Source organism: Dromiciops gliroides, chromosome 3 (genome assembly GCF_019393635.1).
Source record: "Dromiciops gliroides isolate mDroGli1 chromosome 3, mDroGli1.pri, whole genome shotgun sequence".
NCBI classification, from domain to species: Eukaryota; Metazoa; Chordata; class Mammalia; order Microbiotheria; family Microbiotheriidae; genus Dromiciops; species Dromiciops gliroides.
In genome coordinates, this window is record NC_057863.1 from 20,964,328 (window position 1) to 20,982,968 (window position 18,641).

At 44.2% G+C, this 18,641-nt stretch overlaps 1 protein-coding gene across 3 annotated transcripts in view; it reads right to left on the reverse strand.

The window, feature by feature from the left end:
* Positions 1–2,627: 2,627 nt before the first annotated feature.
* The window catches only part of IFT80 (intraflagellar transport 80), a 133,472-nt gene continuing 117,458 nt past the window's right edge, over positions 2,628–18,641 (reverse strand). For all 3 annotated transcript variants that reach the window (XM_043998068.1, XM_043998069.1, XM_043998070.1), the window contains 2 exons: positions 15,290–15,413; positions 2,628–4,609 (listed from right to left, as the gene is read on the reverse strand). In XM_043998068.1, the coding sequence (XP_043854003.1) occupies positions 4,502–4,609; positions 15,290–15,413 (232 nt within the window). In that variant the 3' untranslated portion in view covers positions 2,628–4,501. The remainder of the gene's footprint in view (positions 4,610–15,289; positions 15,414–18,641) is intronic.

Genomic DNA, 18,641 nt, shown 5'->3' on the forward strand with positions numbered 1-18,641 from the left:
ATTTACTGTAATGATCCAGAAATGAGAATTGTAATCTATAAACTACTACATGAAAGATTATTCCATATCATTAATAAGAGGAATGCCAATCAATTTTTACCTCGCACCTAGCAAATTGGCAAAGATGAAAAAAGAGAGGTGGTCAACATTGGAGGGACTGTGAGAAGACAGGCCACTGATATATCATTGGTGGAGATACAAATTAGACCAACCATTCTGGATAACAATTTGGAATTATATCCCTCCCAGCACCACCAAAGTGGATAAAATGTCCATATTCTCTGATCCCAGAGATCCAACTGCTAAGTGAAAATCTCATTTTCTGCAACCCCATGCACCCCAAACACCAGCTGTCAGTGCCTCCCCCTCTGATTACCTTCCAACTATTCTGGATATATATTGTATATACCCAATTATTTGCATGTTACGCCCCATATTAAAGTGTACACTCCATGAAGGCAAGGACTATTTTTGCCTCTTTTAAAATTTTATTTTTGCCTTTCTTTATTTTTGCCCAGAACTTACCAGTGTTTTGAAACATTGTAAATGCTTGTTAACTGGCTGACTAAGCAAAGAGCTCCCAGAGTGAGTCTCCACATAGAACAAAATATTTATGGCAGCAAACAGCTGAAAACAAAGTCAATGTTCATTGGTTGGGGGCTGGCCAAACACATTATGGCCCATAAATGCAATGCATATTTCTGTTACCTAAGAAATGATGGAAATGAAGCATGGGATGCTTCTCTGTTTCTTCCCTTCTTTGAAGGGATGCTGAATGGAAGAAACAAAAACAAAATGGAATGCCATGTAATTATACGAATCAAGTTTGGCCTTGGAGAAGAGGGGAGAGACTATACCTTGTTTCCTCTATTGCACGGGTGAGGGGAGCATTGGTATGGAATCTCATCTATGCTGGAAAGCAAGGTCCATGCATTGGTAAGTATGCCTAACTGCTTTTTCTCTCTTTCAATCTTTGTTACAGAGGATGGCACATTGGTAAGATCCAGAGAAGTGTGGAGACAAAATGTGCAGCTAAAACAGAAGATGTCAATAAAAATAACCTAAAGCATTTAAAAAAGATGTCTCCTCAAGAGGAATTATATTTTTGGATTGCACTGCAAGTACTTTCAACCCTTTTCTCTTATAATCTGGGGGAAAAAGGTTCTTCCCAGCTAACCTGATTGTTAGACTGAATTTGAGTCTCTATTCTAAAAAATATATAAATTTGGTGAATTTTCCAGCACACAATTCTTCATAATTTTCCAAACATGGAAAATCACCAGATTTCAATGTACCATCAACAGTGGGCACTGCCTTGAGCAGTAGAATGTCATTACAGGTTAGAAGATCAACGAAGTACTGTAGCTACACTATAAACACAAATGGAAAGAAACGAAAGAGGGAGGGAGGGATGGAGGGAGGGACAAAGGAATAAAGGAATGAATGGAGGGAAGGAGAGGGAATGAGCATTTATTAAGCACTTATTAATGTGCTAAGTACTTTAACAAATATTATCTCATTTAATCCTATAGCCACTCTGGGACATAGGTGCTATTATTATCCTTTTAAAGTTGAGGAAACTAATTAAAACAGCTCTGAGGTACCACCTCACACCTATCAGAGTGGCTAATATGACAAAAAAGGAAAATATTGGATGTTGGAGGGGATCTGAGAAAACTGGGATACTAAACCACTGTTGGTGGAGTTGTGAACTGATACAACCATTCTGGAAAGCAATTTGGAAGTATGCCCAAAGGACTATCAAACTGTGAATACCCTTTGATCCAGCAATACCACTGCTAGGTTTATATCCCAAAGACATCCCGAAAAAGAGAAAAATACCTACTGGTACAAAAGATATTAATAGCAGCTCTTTTTGTGGTGGCTAAGAATTGGAAATCAAAGGGATGTCCATCTATTGGGAAATGGCTAAACAAGCTGTGGTATATGATTGTAATGGAATATTATTGTGCTATAAGAAATAACAAGTAGGATGACATCAGAAAAACCTGGAAAGACTTACATGAACTGATTGATGTACATTGAAGTGAACAGAACCAGGAGAACATTGTACATAATGACAGAAATATTGTTCAATCAAGAACTGTGAATGATTTAACTATTCTCAGCAATACAACGATCCAAGATAATCCCAAAGGACTAATGATGAAGCAGACTATCCACCTCCAAAGAAAGAATTGATATTGATTGAACATAGACTGAAGCATGCTGTTTTTCACTTTCATTTTTTTCTTTTATTTGAGTCTTATACAAAATGACTAATATGGAAATGTTTTAAATCATTGTACATGAATAACCTATATCTGATTGTTTACTGCCTCAGGGAGGGAGGCAGGGAAGGAAGAATGGACAGAATTTGAAACTCAAAACTTTAAATAAAAATGTTAATAAGAGAAAAAATATTTAAATATGATAATGGGGCAGCTAGGTGGTGCAGAAGATAAAGCACTGGCCCTGGATTCAGGAGTACCTGAGTTCAAATCCAGCCTCAGACACTCAACACTTACTAGCTGTGTGACCCTGGGCAAGTCACTTAATCCTCATTGCCCCACAAAAAAAAATTATATATATATATATATATATATATATATATATATAAAGTTGAGGAAACCAAGAAAGCCAGAAATGCAGTGGCTTACTAAGGGTTACAGCCAGTGTATCTGAGCTCTATGCATTGTGGCGCCCTCCGGCTGCCTTTATTAATGTTTACCATATGCCAGGTACTATGATAATTCCTGAGATACAAACAGAATAAAAACGACAGCCCCTGCCTTCAAGGAGCTTACATTCTAGTGGGGGAAGACAACGCACAAGAGGGAGCTGAAAAGATGTAGGAGAAGAAGAGATGGAGACAGAGATAAAGAGCTGGAGAAACCCACAGTTTTCAAGTTGGAAGAGCTGGAAGGGAAATGAATAAAGGCTGGCAGGCCAGGGCTCCCCCCATGGGAAAAGGGGATGGGGCCTTGCAAAGGGCTGTCCCAGAGTGAGAAGGGCTCATGAGGTGGTTGCAGTGAGGCCCCAGGTGCTGAGGGAAATTCGGGGATGAGACAGCTGCAGAGGCAGACTGGAGTCTACCAAGTCAGCAACAGGGCCAAGAGGGGAGCAGGAACCCCAAGGTGGCAGAGAAGTGACTCGGGAGACAATGAAGTTCAATCTGCATCATATGTAAGCACAACAACTCAATCCCCCTTTTTAAGGAGCTCACTTTGGGGGGGGGGGTTATACTAGAAATATGTGAAATGTCTCGGACTTCTAATCTGTTGACACATTTCTTTTGATACAGAAACAGCTGTCACTGATTAACTATGTCAGCTGCACAAGGCTTCTGTGATACTACATTCGGTATTTTAACACCATTCATTATCTCCATTTTTAAAATATATTTTTTTAATTTTAGTGAGGCAATTGGGGTTAAGGGACTTGCCCAGGGTCACACAGCTAGTAAGTGTTAAGTGTCTGAGGCCGGATTTGAACTCAGGTCCTCCTGACTCCAGGGCCAGTGCTCTATCCACTGCACCACCTAGCTGCCCCAACATCATTCATTATCAAGCTTTCAGAAAATGAATCCTACAGATACTTTGCTAGAGTAGCGTAGGCCTCTGATGAAAGCACCAAGTGATAAGTATAAATACACTTTATTGGATAAACTCATCTTTTATTTAATAAACTTGGAAGAAATATTTGTGTTTAACAGTATTTGCAATCATTACTTCACATTTAAATTCACAAAAGGTACAAAACTATTGGGTGTCAACATAGGAAATAAGCATGTAAAGACTTATTTATATAAATTTTAACAACTGATAGACCATAATAATTGAAGAATGCTACTGATAGGTTAATAAAAAATAGTTCACTGTAAAATCCCACTTAAAGAGGCAAGACAGCTTCTTTCAAATAGTGCCAAATTAGCAGCATTGTCATTCCCGACACTTTCCAAAGCATTCTAACATCTTGCATGGAAACAATGATGGAAATTATACTGAATCCCAAATCTTGGGCAACCATGGTGTAGGCCATCTCACAAAGTCCCAGATTTGGGAATCCTGGAACACATGAACTTAGTCAAGGCAGCTTCAGAGCTCAGTCATACCCCTTCTTGATGACTTCAATAAGAACTTTGTGTGTGAGAAAAATTCTACGATAGACACTCTCTTTACTTTAGAGGAAAACCTAAGCAGCAATGCTAATGACCCACCCGGCACTTTCACAAATCCATCTGCGTTTATTTTCACTCTAACGACAATTTGGAAGATTGTTGAACGAGCAAGCTCATGATAGTTCTTTTCAAAGAGTTCAGACCCTGGAGAACAGCTCAGAGACAGTCAGGAAGGGCAGTAGAGAGAAGACCGATTGCCCAACCAGTCCCCCGCTAACAGGACAGGGAGGACGCCTCTGCTAACCTGCTGAGCTCACAGGAAACAGGAAGCCTCCCGCTGGCCAGCCTCCCCACCATGGACAGCGACCGGGACAGAGGCGTTCAGTGCTTGGCTGTCTGGCTTTTGCCCATGAGGCTGGAGGACCTCTCTCTCTCTTTAGTAATCTCCATCTCGATCTTGGCTTTGATTTTGTCCCAGTCTACCTGAAGCTACAGAAACACAAAGGAGAAAAATGTTCATGTTAATGTTGCCTTTGGTGACAACCACCAACCATCTGAGGGGTCCCAGGGAGAGCAGCCCCTTCAGTGCAGCTGCACTGCAAGGGGAACTCGTACCTCAAAATAACAAATCTCTTGGGAATAAGAGTCATTTGTACCAAGTTGGCCTCGGCTGGGGGCGGCCAGGGAGGCAGAGGTCATTGTGACTCTTCAGATCATGTCCTCCCAAGGCTGGACCAGAGGCCAGGTCCAGTGTAGGGAAAGCCACACTCCAGAGACACTCCCCACATCATGGGGAGAGATTGGGGTTTTTTTGTTTGTTTTAGTGAGGCAATTGGGGTTAAGTGACTTGCCCAGGGTCATACAGCTAATAAGTGTTAAGTGTCTGAGGCCAGATTTGAACTCAGGTCCTCCTGACTCCAGGGCCGGTGCTCTATCCACTGCGCCATCTAGCTGCCCCGAGAGATTGTTTTTAAAAAATAAAATGTTTTGTTGAAGATACCGTAATGCTGAATATTAGTCCAACCCACTAATATTGCTTTTTACACTTCAATTAATTTTAGTGAATAAAGCACCACACAACTTTCCAGTGGCTTCCCTCCTGCCGGGATTCTATCCAGATGAATGTTTTCATCTGTTTTTCCTCTCTGATTGCACAGGCCACACTTCCTTCAGCCAGTCTGGTGTGTACTTTCCATTATTTCCTGACAGTCTTTCCACACCTTTTTACATTCCTGAAACTTGTCCATCTTGATGGCATCACGGGTCCCTGTGACGTTGGGGTAGAGCTTCCTCTGATCTCATGCCACGGGACAAGCCAATGAGACTAAGAAGCCATAGGCAGGAAGAAAGGCATCCCCCAGGAAGATGGAGCAGGCTAAAAGTGCTCTTGTGATGAGAAGAGGAGCCATGGGAGGTGTGAGGAGGGAGGAAAAGGCTTGGAGGAGGCTCTGGGGAGACCCAGACAGTGAGCTGATAGGGGAGGCATGGCAGGATTGCTCAGCAGCAGTGAGGACCCAGCTGAGGTGGTGTGTCCTAAATCTGTAGTGGATTCATCTTTACCTCGATGTAAATGAACCTACCCAAACCTAATGTTCCTTGGTGGGCCCCTTTGTGCCATCTCTGTACTTGCTCAGTCTCTCCACGGACAAAGCAGAGGTTTGTGGGCAAGTGTACGAGTCATGTGACCTCTGCCTCAGTTTCCTCTTCTGTAAAGTGAGATGATAATAGCACCAGCCTTCCAGGTTGTGTGAGGATTAAATGAGATGGCAATTGTATGGCTCTTAGCACAGGGCAGGTATTTAACACATGCTTATTTCCTTCCTTCCTTCCTGGTTGGTGAGAAATGCTCTTGTGTAAATCTTCTCACTGTGCTTTCCAGGAAATGTCTTTGCTTTGAGCTAATTTGATCCTCCAGCCAGTAAGTGAAAGGTAGAGTTCAAATCCCACCTCCTACACCCACTAGCTGGGCGACCCTCGGCAGCCACTTGACTTCGGTCCGCCTCAGTTTCTTCGGTTGTCCAATGGGGGTGATGATAGCACCGCTTTGCAAACCCTGAAGCCCTGTGTAAATGGTAGGGCTGGTGTACTCGAGTGTGAGGTGGACAGGCACACGAGGACCGCTGTCCACTGGAGAACCCCTCCTGCAAACGGGGGACAGACCACGGGAGGCGGCACTTCTACCGTCCCACGCCATTATTTGGCCAGTGTCATCTTTCTTGGGCTTGAGTCTGACTTAGACCTGGTCTCAAAAGCCCTCAAAGGCCTGGCTCCATTCTACCTCTTCAGCCTGATCTCATGCTGCTCCCCTGATGACACTGTGTTACCTTCAAATTAGACTTGTTCCTTGTGCTCAACATTCTGTCTCTAGCCCATGCCGAGAACACATTCGCTCCTCAATCTGTCTCTCCACATCCTTCAAGGCTCAGCTCAGGTGTCACTGCCTCAATTAGTCTTCTCTGACTCCCCTCAGTTGTACCATCCTTAACCCACCTTGTGTTTACTTATGTCAACTGGATGCCATATCGCCCAGGCCTAGCAGAATATAAGCTTTTTGAGGGGAAGGAGTTTTTGATTCTGCATCCCTAGTGCTCAGCATGCCCTATGGAGAGCAGATGCTTAATAAATACTTGCTTAACTGAATTTCTCAATTTTAATAATGAGTATGAGACTCATTTATGATAGCCGGGGGTTGTTTGCAGATTCTCTCTTATTACTTTTTCAAGATGCCTGGGAAGGTGTTTCCCAATTCTAATTATTAATCGCCCAAAGCTGAACAAATTAGGAATGTTTGGCAGATGGACTCCAGGTAGGGGGAAAAGGGGAGAATCAGGATAACTTTTTAAGAGTTACATTCTAAGATGAGCAGGATGCTCTCAGAAAAACCTGGAAAGACTTACATGAGCTGATGCAAAGTGAAATTCATTGTGTACAAAGAAATAGCAATATTGTAAGATGATCATCTGTAATTAACTTAGCTATTCTCAGTAATACAATGATCCAAGACAACTCTGAAGGACTTATGAAAAATGTGATCCATCTCCAAAGAAAGAACTGATGGTATCTGAATACAGATTGAAGCATATTTTTGAGTCTCTTTTTCTTAAGTTTTTTTTAATCTGTTTTCTTTCACAATCTGACTAATATGGAAATGTTTTGCATGATTACATAGGTATAGCTTATACTGAATTGTTTGCATTCTTAAGGGGGCTGGGGAGGGAGGAAGGGCAGGAGGAAGAGAATTTGGAACACAAAGTTTTAAAAATGGATGTTAAAATTGTTTCTACTTGTAATTGGGGGGGAATTCTAAATAAATGAAAAAAAGTGTTACATTCTAAACTCTCACTTGAATAGGATCACATATTTAATATAGGATTAGTTCAACTCATTCATTTTATAGAAAACTGAGTGCTTGGTGAAGGAGAAGGAATTGCCCATGGTCACACAGGAGTTGTAGAGTAGAGAAGATTCAAATTTGGGTCTGCTGACTCCAAACCTAGCACTTTCTCTAGGGCAGAGGAGACCAACACGGAGCCCACATCAAAGGAACCAAATTAAAATGTGATTGGAAAATAATGAATAAAATTAATAAGAGACATAACGCAGGCATTTTAAGACTAAGTTAATGTGTGGCTGCGGGGATCATTTTGATTTGTGGGACACCCCTGCCCTAGTCCCCAAACTTGGCAGCATCTCAGTGGACGAGGGGCAGCCAACGCTAGCAATGGGAATATTAAGAAGGGCCACGAAGAGCTGGGGGTCCACCCGAGAGCCCTCCTCTTTCTTCACCAGGAGGTTCTCGGTCCCAGTGACCTGCCAAGCTTGTCTTCCCGCTGGAAGAACCGCAAACTCCCAGGAACCAGTCAGTACGAAGGTGCAGAAAGGAAGATGCCTGCTTCGGTAGGTAAGCATGCGGACTGGGTATCTCGTGCTTGCTCTTCTGATGCACAAGTACCCTGCCAAGAACAACCCAGCTGTGGACACGGATTGCAGGAAGAGAACATTAGAATTAGCTTTCCTGTTCTTTCCTGGCCTTTTTCGTCTCCTCCCCCCTGGCAGAGTCACCAAACAGGATTTCCCCTGGAGAATACAGCAGAAGGCATGGTCAAAGATGGTATCTGCCATCACTCAGTTTCCTGAGCATTGGGCTGGTGCCCACCTAGCACTGTGAACAGCTCCTGGTTTGTTCTGGACAGAGGACAAGGCAGGGCTCTCAAGGAGGAAGAGACTGGAGGTCCTATGCTTCCTTGGTCTGATGTGAAAGCATTATGAGGGCAGGGGAGCCCATCACTTTGCTGAGCCTCAGGTTCCGGATCAATAAAACAGAAAAGATAACACCTGTACCCTCCCTGGGCTGTTGGAAGAAAGTGCCTTCTAAACCCGGAAGTGCCACAGAAATGTAAGCTGTTATTACAAATTCATCATTCATTAACTAAATAAGCTGAACTGATGTGTCTGTTGTTCATAATAAGACTGAATTCTGCTGGCAAAGCACCTTGCAAATCCGGCCCTCCTCCTATTTAAGGAGATTTAATTATCACAGCAACATCAAGACAATCATAATGATGCTACATCCATAAACTTGATCTAGTGGTTCTCTATCTATCTGCGTGTATGTGTGTACAGGTGGATAGACAGACCGACAGACAGTTCTGCTTGGCTACTACTCCTATTTTCTACTTAGGACTGGAGGGTTCTTTGTTAGGAATGTGTCAACGTTCTGTTAGTGAGAGAAAGTTCTTATATGCTGGATTTACTACATCTGAAAAACTGAGGTCTTTATAGGACATCTAGGAAACCAAGATGATGTGGTCTGTTCATTCTATTGCAGACTGTTTTCCCTTTGCTTTTGTAATCGAGATTGCACTGACTTCCTTCCATCGGACCTGCCTCAAAAGGCTTTAAACGTCCTGTTTCAGTCTGAATATTTCCCTGGAGTCTATTTATTAAGGAAGGCTATCAGCAAATATCAAAGATGACCAGCTAAATGGCCTTGTGGGAGAGGCTCCCCACCATTCATTTCATCTTCATCTATCATCTTCAAGCTTAAGGTTCTAAGAGAGGCCCAGGAATCCACTCAGTTTTGGAGGCACTAGAATGAGACTTGGCCCAGTTTTGAAGTGATTCCAGCACAGAGGGCACACATAGGGCTGAGTCAATTCTGGGGTCAACCTGGCAGGATGTGTCCTAGACAGAGCAAGACAAATAAGAGTTCAGATCCTAAAATGGACTGGGAGCCATCTTTGATGGAAAAAAAGCAATGCCTAGACCCAAGTCAAAAGTGAACCAGACTGGGGCAGCTAGGTGGCGCAGTGGATAGAGCACCGGCCCTGGAGTCAGGAGGATCTGAGTTCAGATCCGGCCTCAGACACTTGACACTTGCTAGCTGTGTGACTTTGGGCAAGTCCCTTAACCCCAATTGCCTCACCCCCCCCAAAAAAAAGGTCTTAAAAAAAGTGAACCAGACTTCTAGTGTGTATGGAGGGACAGCATGGTGGAAGCGTGATAACATGGGATGGAGGTGCCACTTGCTATTATCCTACATCTGGCTCCAAATGTGAAAATCTGGGGTAATTACATGTTCAGGATTCTTATAAATCATTCACACATATAAATATATGGTGTATGTGGATGGAACCAAGTTCATTAAAAGTTAATCGTTTTGGGGCAATTAGGTGGTGCAGTGGATAAAGCACCAGCCTTGGATTCAGAAGGACCTGAGTTCAAATCCAGCCTAAGACACTTGACACTTACTAGCTGTGTGACCCTGGGCAAGTCACTTAACCCTCATTGCCCCACAAAATAAAAGAAAAAAAAAGTTAATATCTTTCCCTTTTGTGAGACAAAAAATATTCTTCATCAGCCTTATGCATATTATATTTGATGAAGGGAATTAGAAGGATTCCATTATGGGCTGTGCCATGATGTAAGTGCCAACTCATGGAAAGGTACAACAAGCAGTCAAGCATTTGAAGGGTTTGTTTTTCACTGAGGTCATAACAATTATTCTTTAAAACAGCAAAAATAACTTTTGTTCACGGCAAACAAAGGTAGTTGTGAGAGGAAGACAAAGTCAGATGAGCCTCTCGGTCCTCCTCCAGACTACGTGAGCTCATGGATGTTTCTGAAATCAATCACAATAAAACCATTTCTTGATGGCTGGCCAGACACCTGTCGCTCCCCAGAAGTCACAGTCAATCGCCTGTGCCCACATGAGGCGCTTCATAGCCTCCAAATAAGACTGCCAGCTGAGAGCTATCGTCTGACCAACAACGACAATGAAGGTCTTGCTTCGGCAGCCATCCAGTTTGTGAAAATGGTTTTCACTGACACTGAAGACCAGCGGACTCCCAGTGTTTTTGCTCACTGACCATTATCATTAAATGTTTTTGAGCACATACCTCTAATCTGTATATTATTTATGCTTCCACATAAATTATACACACGTCCTACTGGACTGATAATTATGTACATTAGAAACCTTACACAAAATAGAAAGTGCAGAAGGATGACATGAAGATGAAATAATACTCAATCCTATGGTCAGTAGGGAGTGTGGACTCCCTACTGAGAGTATGATGGATAAAGCTGCAGTTGACCAAGCAGACGAATGATGTGGTCAGACCTACACTTTAGAAAGATCCCTTTGGCAGCTGAGTGGAGGATGGAATGGAGAGGGAAATAACTTGAGGCAGAAAGACCCATCTGTGAGGCTACTACAATGGTCCCGGTGTGAGGCCCCTGATAAGGGCACACACCAGGGGGTGCAGTGTCAGACGAGGGGTGTATAGGAGAGATGTTGCAAAGACAGAAGCAGCAAGATTTGCTAATAGGATGGATATGACACGGAGGCTGAAAAAACCTGGGTGACCAGGAGGACAGTGGGGCCCTTGATGCTTATGGGGATGTTTGGAAGACGGGAAGGCTTTGGGAGGAAAAGACAATGTGATGACATTGGTGGTCCGGTCCACAATCCATTCAAACCTGTTCATCTTGTGTGGTTTTCTCTATGCTACCCAAAACAAACAAACAAAAAGGAGTAGGGTTCTTACTCACTGGTCACTACCACCATGCCCACTTCAGTTATGAGGTGATGTGGGGGTAGAGGGTTGTGACACAATGCTCCCAATAAGACCTGAGCAACTGCTGTCTATGGGCAGTGATCAGTTCAGGGGTCCATAGCTGGCTCAGAAGTGGGGAGACGGGAGGAAGTAGAAGGGTGGAGTGTTTGGGGGATGGATACAGGTAGATATAGTTATGCTGAAGGGAGGGTAGGATGGGACCTCTCTTCTTCTCACCCTCTGACTGGCTGATCCCCACTTGGGATCAGACCATAACCCCCCAGGGGTGGCTTGATGGACCCCTTCTGGATCACTGCTAAAGACCACAGAGAAGGGAATCTTGTTGATGGTAAATTCTAGAGAAGTCACAGTTACATCCGCACACCTTTCCATAGGATTTCACACTTTATAAAGGACTAATCTCACAAGTCTTCTTTGAAAGAGATAGTACAACTATTATCATGTCTACTATACAGATAAGGAAAAGAAAGTTGAGACAGGTGAGATGATGTGTTCAGAGCCAAAGCCAGGCAGAAGCACCGAGGCTGGGACCCCAAGCTGGCCTTCTGACTCTAAGGCCAACACATTCTCTACGTGTCACATAATAATCATTAGCAAGACCAGAGAGGGGACTGACCTGTGCCAAACCCAGACTCTGCTGTCATGGGTGCCATTGACCCAAATGGAGAAGTACAGAGAGCTTCTAAGATGCAGCTCCTAGTGTTAGGAGCTCATTAGGAAAGAAACAAAAACTCTCTAGTTTGTTATTGATGAATTTCAAGTCCACGTGACAGAGATTCGTCCTCTCCTCCACGTTCTTCCATAATTCCTTTTTTGCAGGTCAGATGAAATCACCTACTCATGTCCACCTTGAAAGCACGTAAGCGGCATAAACAAAAAACCAAGTCCAGGCTGCTTCTCAGACGGTGTCTTTGAAATGGACTGTAATTCCAAAGTTAATTTCAGAATTATCTGAGTTTCAATTTGGGTTCTAATATGAAAGAAAATCTTAAGAAATGAGCTGACCAGAAAGGAGGTGTGTTTATTCTTCTGTCTCACAGTGCGCCCTGGAGCAAGCCTCACTTCTGTTGCCTATGAAGTACTCATCGTCCTAGGCTGAGAAACTTAATAAATAAGCCATGGGGATGATGATCTAATTACCGACTTTCAGGTTATACTCCCAATTTTTTGCAATATCTCGCTGATTCGGGATAACCAGAGTTAATCCATTCAGCTTTGGAAGTCTCACCCTGGGCTTTGGCTGCCCGAGTGAAGTACAAATTCCATGACACCACTAGTTCTAACTGGCCCCCAGCCCCCAGTCACACCATGCTTCACAGCCTGTCCATTCCAGTAGAGAGTCCTGCTCCCACTGCCTCCTCTTGCTCTGGGAAGGGAGATCAGATTCATACCACTGCTCCCAGGAGGGGCCTGCCTGGACCCACATTCCCCATCCCTGGGCAGGAAGTGCCTCAATTGCGTGTGTGCATCCTCAGAACTTGTGCCCGTTCATCCCTCATCTGTGCCTTTTCCCTTGCCAAGGAGGACCAGGAGCTAAGCCGGTTTGAGCATCACAGAGATCTCTGTGGGAGGATTTGGGCTCTCAAGTGTCTTCCCTTCATGAGATCTCCCACATTCCTGGGAATCGAGAATCGGCGGGCTCCCCCCGAGCACTCTGTGCTCTCTTCTCGAGCTCTCCAAGGCTTTCACAATCCATCGTCACCGAGACGCTTCTATCAACACCGAAGCTATACTCCTGCAAAGCCCACAGTTTTAGAACACAAATGGTCATTTAAAGGAAAATCCCCCAAACTCTGAATTCCAGTAGGTTTCCAACAGCATAACCACTGAAGACGTCTTCAACTTCATGCAATCCGCGAGATGCTCTCGAGGTTTTTCTGATGCAGAATAGGAAAAATCTGGGGTTCTAGGCAGATATGTGGCTTCCCTAGAACAGTGCAGAACAAGAAAAATCCACTGGGGAAAAGAGAAAGATGAGGGGAGCAGTAAGAAGAGAAGGGAGAGGCAGCATGATGGTGAGAGAGGGATGCCTTTGGATTCAGAAGACCTGACTCCCTCTGACAGTCACTGCTGTATGACCCTGGACAAGTCACTTTCCTCCTCCGTAAAATAAGAGGGGCCCTTATGGCTCCTAATCCATGATCCTAAGACAAGTGTAGAAATTGCAAGTAGTGGAAGGAAAGAGATGTCAAAGTCCAAAATAACAAGTGAGTTTTCAGGAAATAAAGTAACAGAATAAAATGCAATCAAAGAATGGAGAACAGAGCCCAAAAAGAAAGCCACAGAGTGCCAGCGGCTGCCCAAACCTTCCTCCAAGGCTTGAGGACGGTCCCACTGATGCAGCTGCAAAGCCCACGACGGTGGCTGAAGACAAATCAGCCACGCAGCCTGGCAAGAGGGGCTCTGGGAGCTCAGCTTTCTGACATCCCAGTCCCAGCGTGGGTGTCGCCCTCCAGCCACCTCCTTTGCCATGAGCCAATGACCCCTACATTACCAGGGGGCCCAAGACCAACAGGCTCCCTGACCCGTGGGGAGACTGGCTTCCTCTGCAGACCACTGCACATGATTGTGAGTGACTGAGCCACAAGTCCTCCTGACTTTGATAGAGACAGCATGACAGAGTAGACAGGGTTCAGAGGGCCTAGCCCCAGACACCTCCGCGCTGTGAGACCCTGGGCAAGGGTCCTAACTTCTTACAGCCTCAGTTTTCTCCTCTCTGAAATGGGGATGGTAATCCTAGCACCCACCTCCCAGGGCTGTCATAAGGAACAAACGAGATTGATATTATTCATAATAGGTAGCAACGTCCTAAGTTTAGAATCACAGAACACGTGACCTTTAGTATTTCTCTATGAAAAGCAGTTACCTTAAACAATAACACTTTCCATGGTTGATGCTGATATTCGGTATTCCCTCAAAAGGGAGGGAAACAGCCTTTGCTCATTAGCTAAGTCTCCAATTACTTTACCCTTCACAAGAAGAACTAGAGACCATACGGGAACATGGAAAGCAAACTGGATCAAGGATCAGGAGCCCTGAGTTCGAGGTTGCCACTTGTGATCTCGGGCAAATCTCATTCGCTGTCTCTGGGTCTCAGTTTTCTCCAATAGGAAACAAGGAGATGGGGAAGATAAGAAGCCTGAGACAACATCTATTTCTGAAATTTTTGTGAAGAAATAGGAACTTGAAACATAATGGTAGAAAGAACGAGAGTAACACATACTTAAAAAGATTTGGAGACAGAAGATAAAGATACTCCTTGTGTTAAAATTTTCCCTCCTAATTTCTCATTTGACTTACTAACGATAAATACTAAATCCTTGATACTAAGAAGCTCTCTATTTGCAAAGAGTTTTCAGTGCCATGAATCAGAAAACTATGTAAGAACGTAAGCTTCTGCTAGATATAATACAATTTCCTGGAAGGTAAAGACTGTCTTCTCATCATAGTCATCTGAATATAGGCTACGTGCACTAAAATGGAATCTCTGAAAGGAAAAAATAACATAAATGATAGGGGGCATTCAGGTTTTAGACAAGCCAAATTTGGGGGGAAGGAGTCTCCTCTGTATTCAGACAATATGGTAATGAATGCTGATGATCATGAAAAAGAAGAAGAGCAATGCACACAGGAGCTAGATTATAGAACCCTCCCCCCATCAAGGGGGAGGTGCCCTTCTATCCCCCTGCTCCCTGCAGCCTGCAGGTCAGACTACTTGGCACTGCAGTGCAACAAGGAACTTTGTTCTACCTGAAGGGTTAGGAAGTGGCAGCGAGGTGGCACAGTGGATAGAGCACTGGCCCTGGAGTCAGGAGGACCTGAGTTCAAATCCAGCCTCAGACACTTGACACTTGCTAGCTGTGTGACCCTGGGCAAGTCACTTAACCCCCATTGCCTCACTTAAAAAACAAAAATAAAAGATAACACAGTATAGTGGAGATTCCAAAAGTATCAAGGGAAACCAGCCAAATTGGGTATAATAAATTGAAAGACAATTATAACAAGATAAGAAAAATTCTCTTTTAGCCTGATTATGACATTCATATAAGATATTATTACTATCAGCATTTTAATTTGTACTAATACTTACCCCTTCTGCATACTGCAAATATCGTTTATTAGTTTCCTGTTTGCCAAATGTCTCCAAAAACTTTTGCCGGTACGCAAGAACCGTGTCAACGTGTGTCTTGTGTTTTACAGCCAACTCAAGGGCCCTGTGAGAAGAAACAGAAAGGGAGGATGAAGGGCCCAGGCCAAGCCTGCCACAGGGGTAGCCCCTGTCCACACTGGCCCTGTTGTCTTCACTTTGACTCTTACCAGGCTGGAATACACAATGGATCACCTGGCTCTTGGATCACTTTGATAAATAATGCAAACAATCTGAGCCAATTTCAAAAGCCAGTCAGGGATTTCTCCTGCTGAGTGGACAGCTGAACTAAATTCAGGACTACAATAACCATACTTTTTTCACCAACCTCTCGCCACCAGCCTATAAATGTAGCAACAATCAGGCAGCAGCTGCAAAGACTTTTTGGAAGCAAGCAAATTACAAACTTTTTCAAGTCTTAATAGTTTAAAATGGACACAGCAGAAACGTCCTTCTAAATCCTCATCTAAATTCTTTGAAAAAGAATAAATAATCACTCTTTCAAGTTAATATAATCTCATCTAGAATAAGTGAACACCCACGTTACTTCTCTAAGGGATATTTTAGCAAACAAAAACTGGGGCCCTCAATGGATTGTGGGATAATAGATTTTGGCAGGAAGGGACCTTGTAAGGTACAGCCCACTGATCATCTAATTCAATCACCCTCATTTTACAGATAAGGAAACTGAGACTTGGCAAAGTTAGGAGACATGTCTGAGGCCACACGGGTCATATCAGAGGGGGGATCTGAGTCAGAACTAGTGTTCTTTCCACTGAGACCCTGAGTTTGGGCCTTGGTCAACATTCGGAATGGTGCTGCCTGTGTGAAAAGTAAAGAACCGATTACAATTCCACACAACCCTATGGTCTACAGATTGTTAGCACTGCTCACTAGCATCTTCTTTATCAATTAATACTATACAATACTAGAAACACCCCAGCACTTCTCAAATGTCGGCAAACCCTTATGTAAGCATGCTTTTCTTTCTATCCTCAGAAGTCACTGTTATATTTTCTTATCACATTTGGTCTCCCAGAAGTCCCTAGACCTAAAGTGTCTATTAAAACACAACAGTTGGGCAGCTATGTGGCACAATGGATAAAGAAGCGGCCCTGGATTCAGGAGGACCTGAGTTCAAATCCTGCCTCAGACACTTGACTCTTACTAGCTGTGTGACCCTGGGCAAGTCACTTAACCCTCATTACCCCACCAAAAAACAAAAAAAACCCTCAACAGCCAAGAGTTTGCAGCCAAGATCATCTCAGGCAGGCTGCCCTTTTTATAGATGGGATAAGTGAGGCTCAGAGAGATTAATGACCAACCCACAGCCCACAGCCAACGAGCAGCAGAAATGGGATTTAAATCCCAATTCTCACACTCTTAGCCCACCACACACACAAAGCTCTTGAGCTGGAAGAACTGGGGTGCAGATCCTGCCTGAACAAAGGCTTCCTACTGGTGTGATCACACCCTGCAGGTCACACCCTCATTCATTAAACAAGGAGACTGGATGAGTTAAGATCTTAAACTCTCTTCCATCTAAAATTCTGTGACTTATGATTTAAAAAACATTTATGAAATAGGAAGAATAAAGGCCTGGCTCCAGAGATATACTCTATATAAGACAAGTACTTGCTAGGCAACTCACTCATGAAAAGAAATCTCATGAACTAAATGCCCCAAATCTGGGCATTTCATTAGTGGAACACACACACACACACACACACACACACACACACACACACACACACACACACACACACTTCACTCATCATTTCTTGCTGCAAATTATTTCTGGCAGCATGGCCAGTCAGATAAAACATTTTTATTCATTCCCCCAAACCTTCATCAGGTCCCTTTGATGGGCAGGACTCTGTACAGGGTGTTTGGGATATAAAGAAAAAAAAGACCCCTGTCCTCAGGGAGCTTACATTTTGCTAATATGAATTCATGAATAAATACACATCCCCTCAAGGGCATTTGATCTGGGAGTTGCTCCACAAACCCCATCCATCCAGCACTTGAGCAAAGGGCAAGGGCTGCCCGTGAGGACTGAGGGGAGCCTGACATTGGCGATGCCAGGCCACAAACCTCCCTCCTGCCCACTTCACACAGTGGGATCAGGAGTCCGGCCCTATGGTTCCCGCCCTTTGTGAACTTTGGGATTCCGGATTCTCACGGGCTCCACTCTCTACTCTGCCTCTACTGTTCTGAGGGGGAGTGAGGGAGAGTTCTGGATGGAACAAAGCGTTAGCCGCAGCGTCCCCTTAGGGAGACCCCGCATCCAACCAACTTTCCAGACCAGAGATATGGATTGGTGGTGTTCCTCTGAGCCCAGCATTTAGACAGCTGTCACAAAGGGATAGTGTGTGTGGTGTGGACACAAAGTATCCGGGATTGGATGGAATATTCTTTTCGTGCTGGACGGCTACTTCCAAAGTGCTCTTCAAGTCTAGCTTGGGTTGACGACGATACCTTACCACACTTAGGAGACAACGAACTCCAAAATTATGTGGGAGTCACAGAAACAGTCTGTCTGTGATTCTAAAATGGTTATTTGGCAGCTAAACAAATGCGACATTAGGCTCTGAATTTGGAAGAAGTCCACGGGTCTCTGTGTTCATTTTAATAGGCTGCATATAAAGTTATTTCAAAATATGATCTTTTAAATACCCTGATCAAACCCCAAGCACTTTGTTTAACCCAGACAGCGTCAGAGAGGAGTTAAGTGCTGAAGGTGCTGCTCTCCCTGCAGCCTCTCCCTTCTGAAGGCCTCAAGGAAGCTCCTTCAGCTCCGAGCTTGTCCCCAGGGCTTCTAAGGGGCCTCCATCAGGCACAATCTGCATGAGAAGCACAGATACCTGGGGGAGAGAGTCTGCTTCTCAATAGGAGCCCAGGGTGGGAAGGGGCTTCTGATCATCTCATCTGACCTCCCCATATGAGAGACGCCTCACTTGCCTTCAGCCCCAGCTCCCGGACCTTCTACTAGAGGCCAAGGCCCTTCCTCGTGTGGATGGCTGACTGAACCACCACGTATGGGGGAAAGAGCCCTGATTATTGGCGGCATAACTGGGGGCAAACCTCTCGGCCTCTGAAGGCCTCCATTTCTGCAGCCCTGAAATGAGCAGGTGGGACTAGATGACTTCAGAGGGCTCCCTTCCAGCCCTAAATGTAGGATTTTAAAGTTTGGGGGATCGTATAGTTTTTTTAACAAAGAAAATGTCCACAGAATATCAAAATGTCGTTATTCTTTTTAAAAATCTGTATAATTTGCTAATGGAGACACAACAAA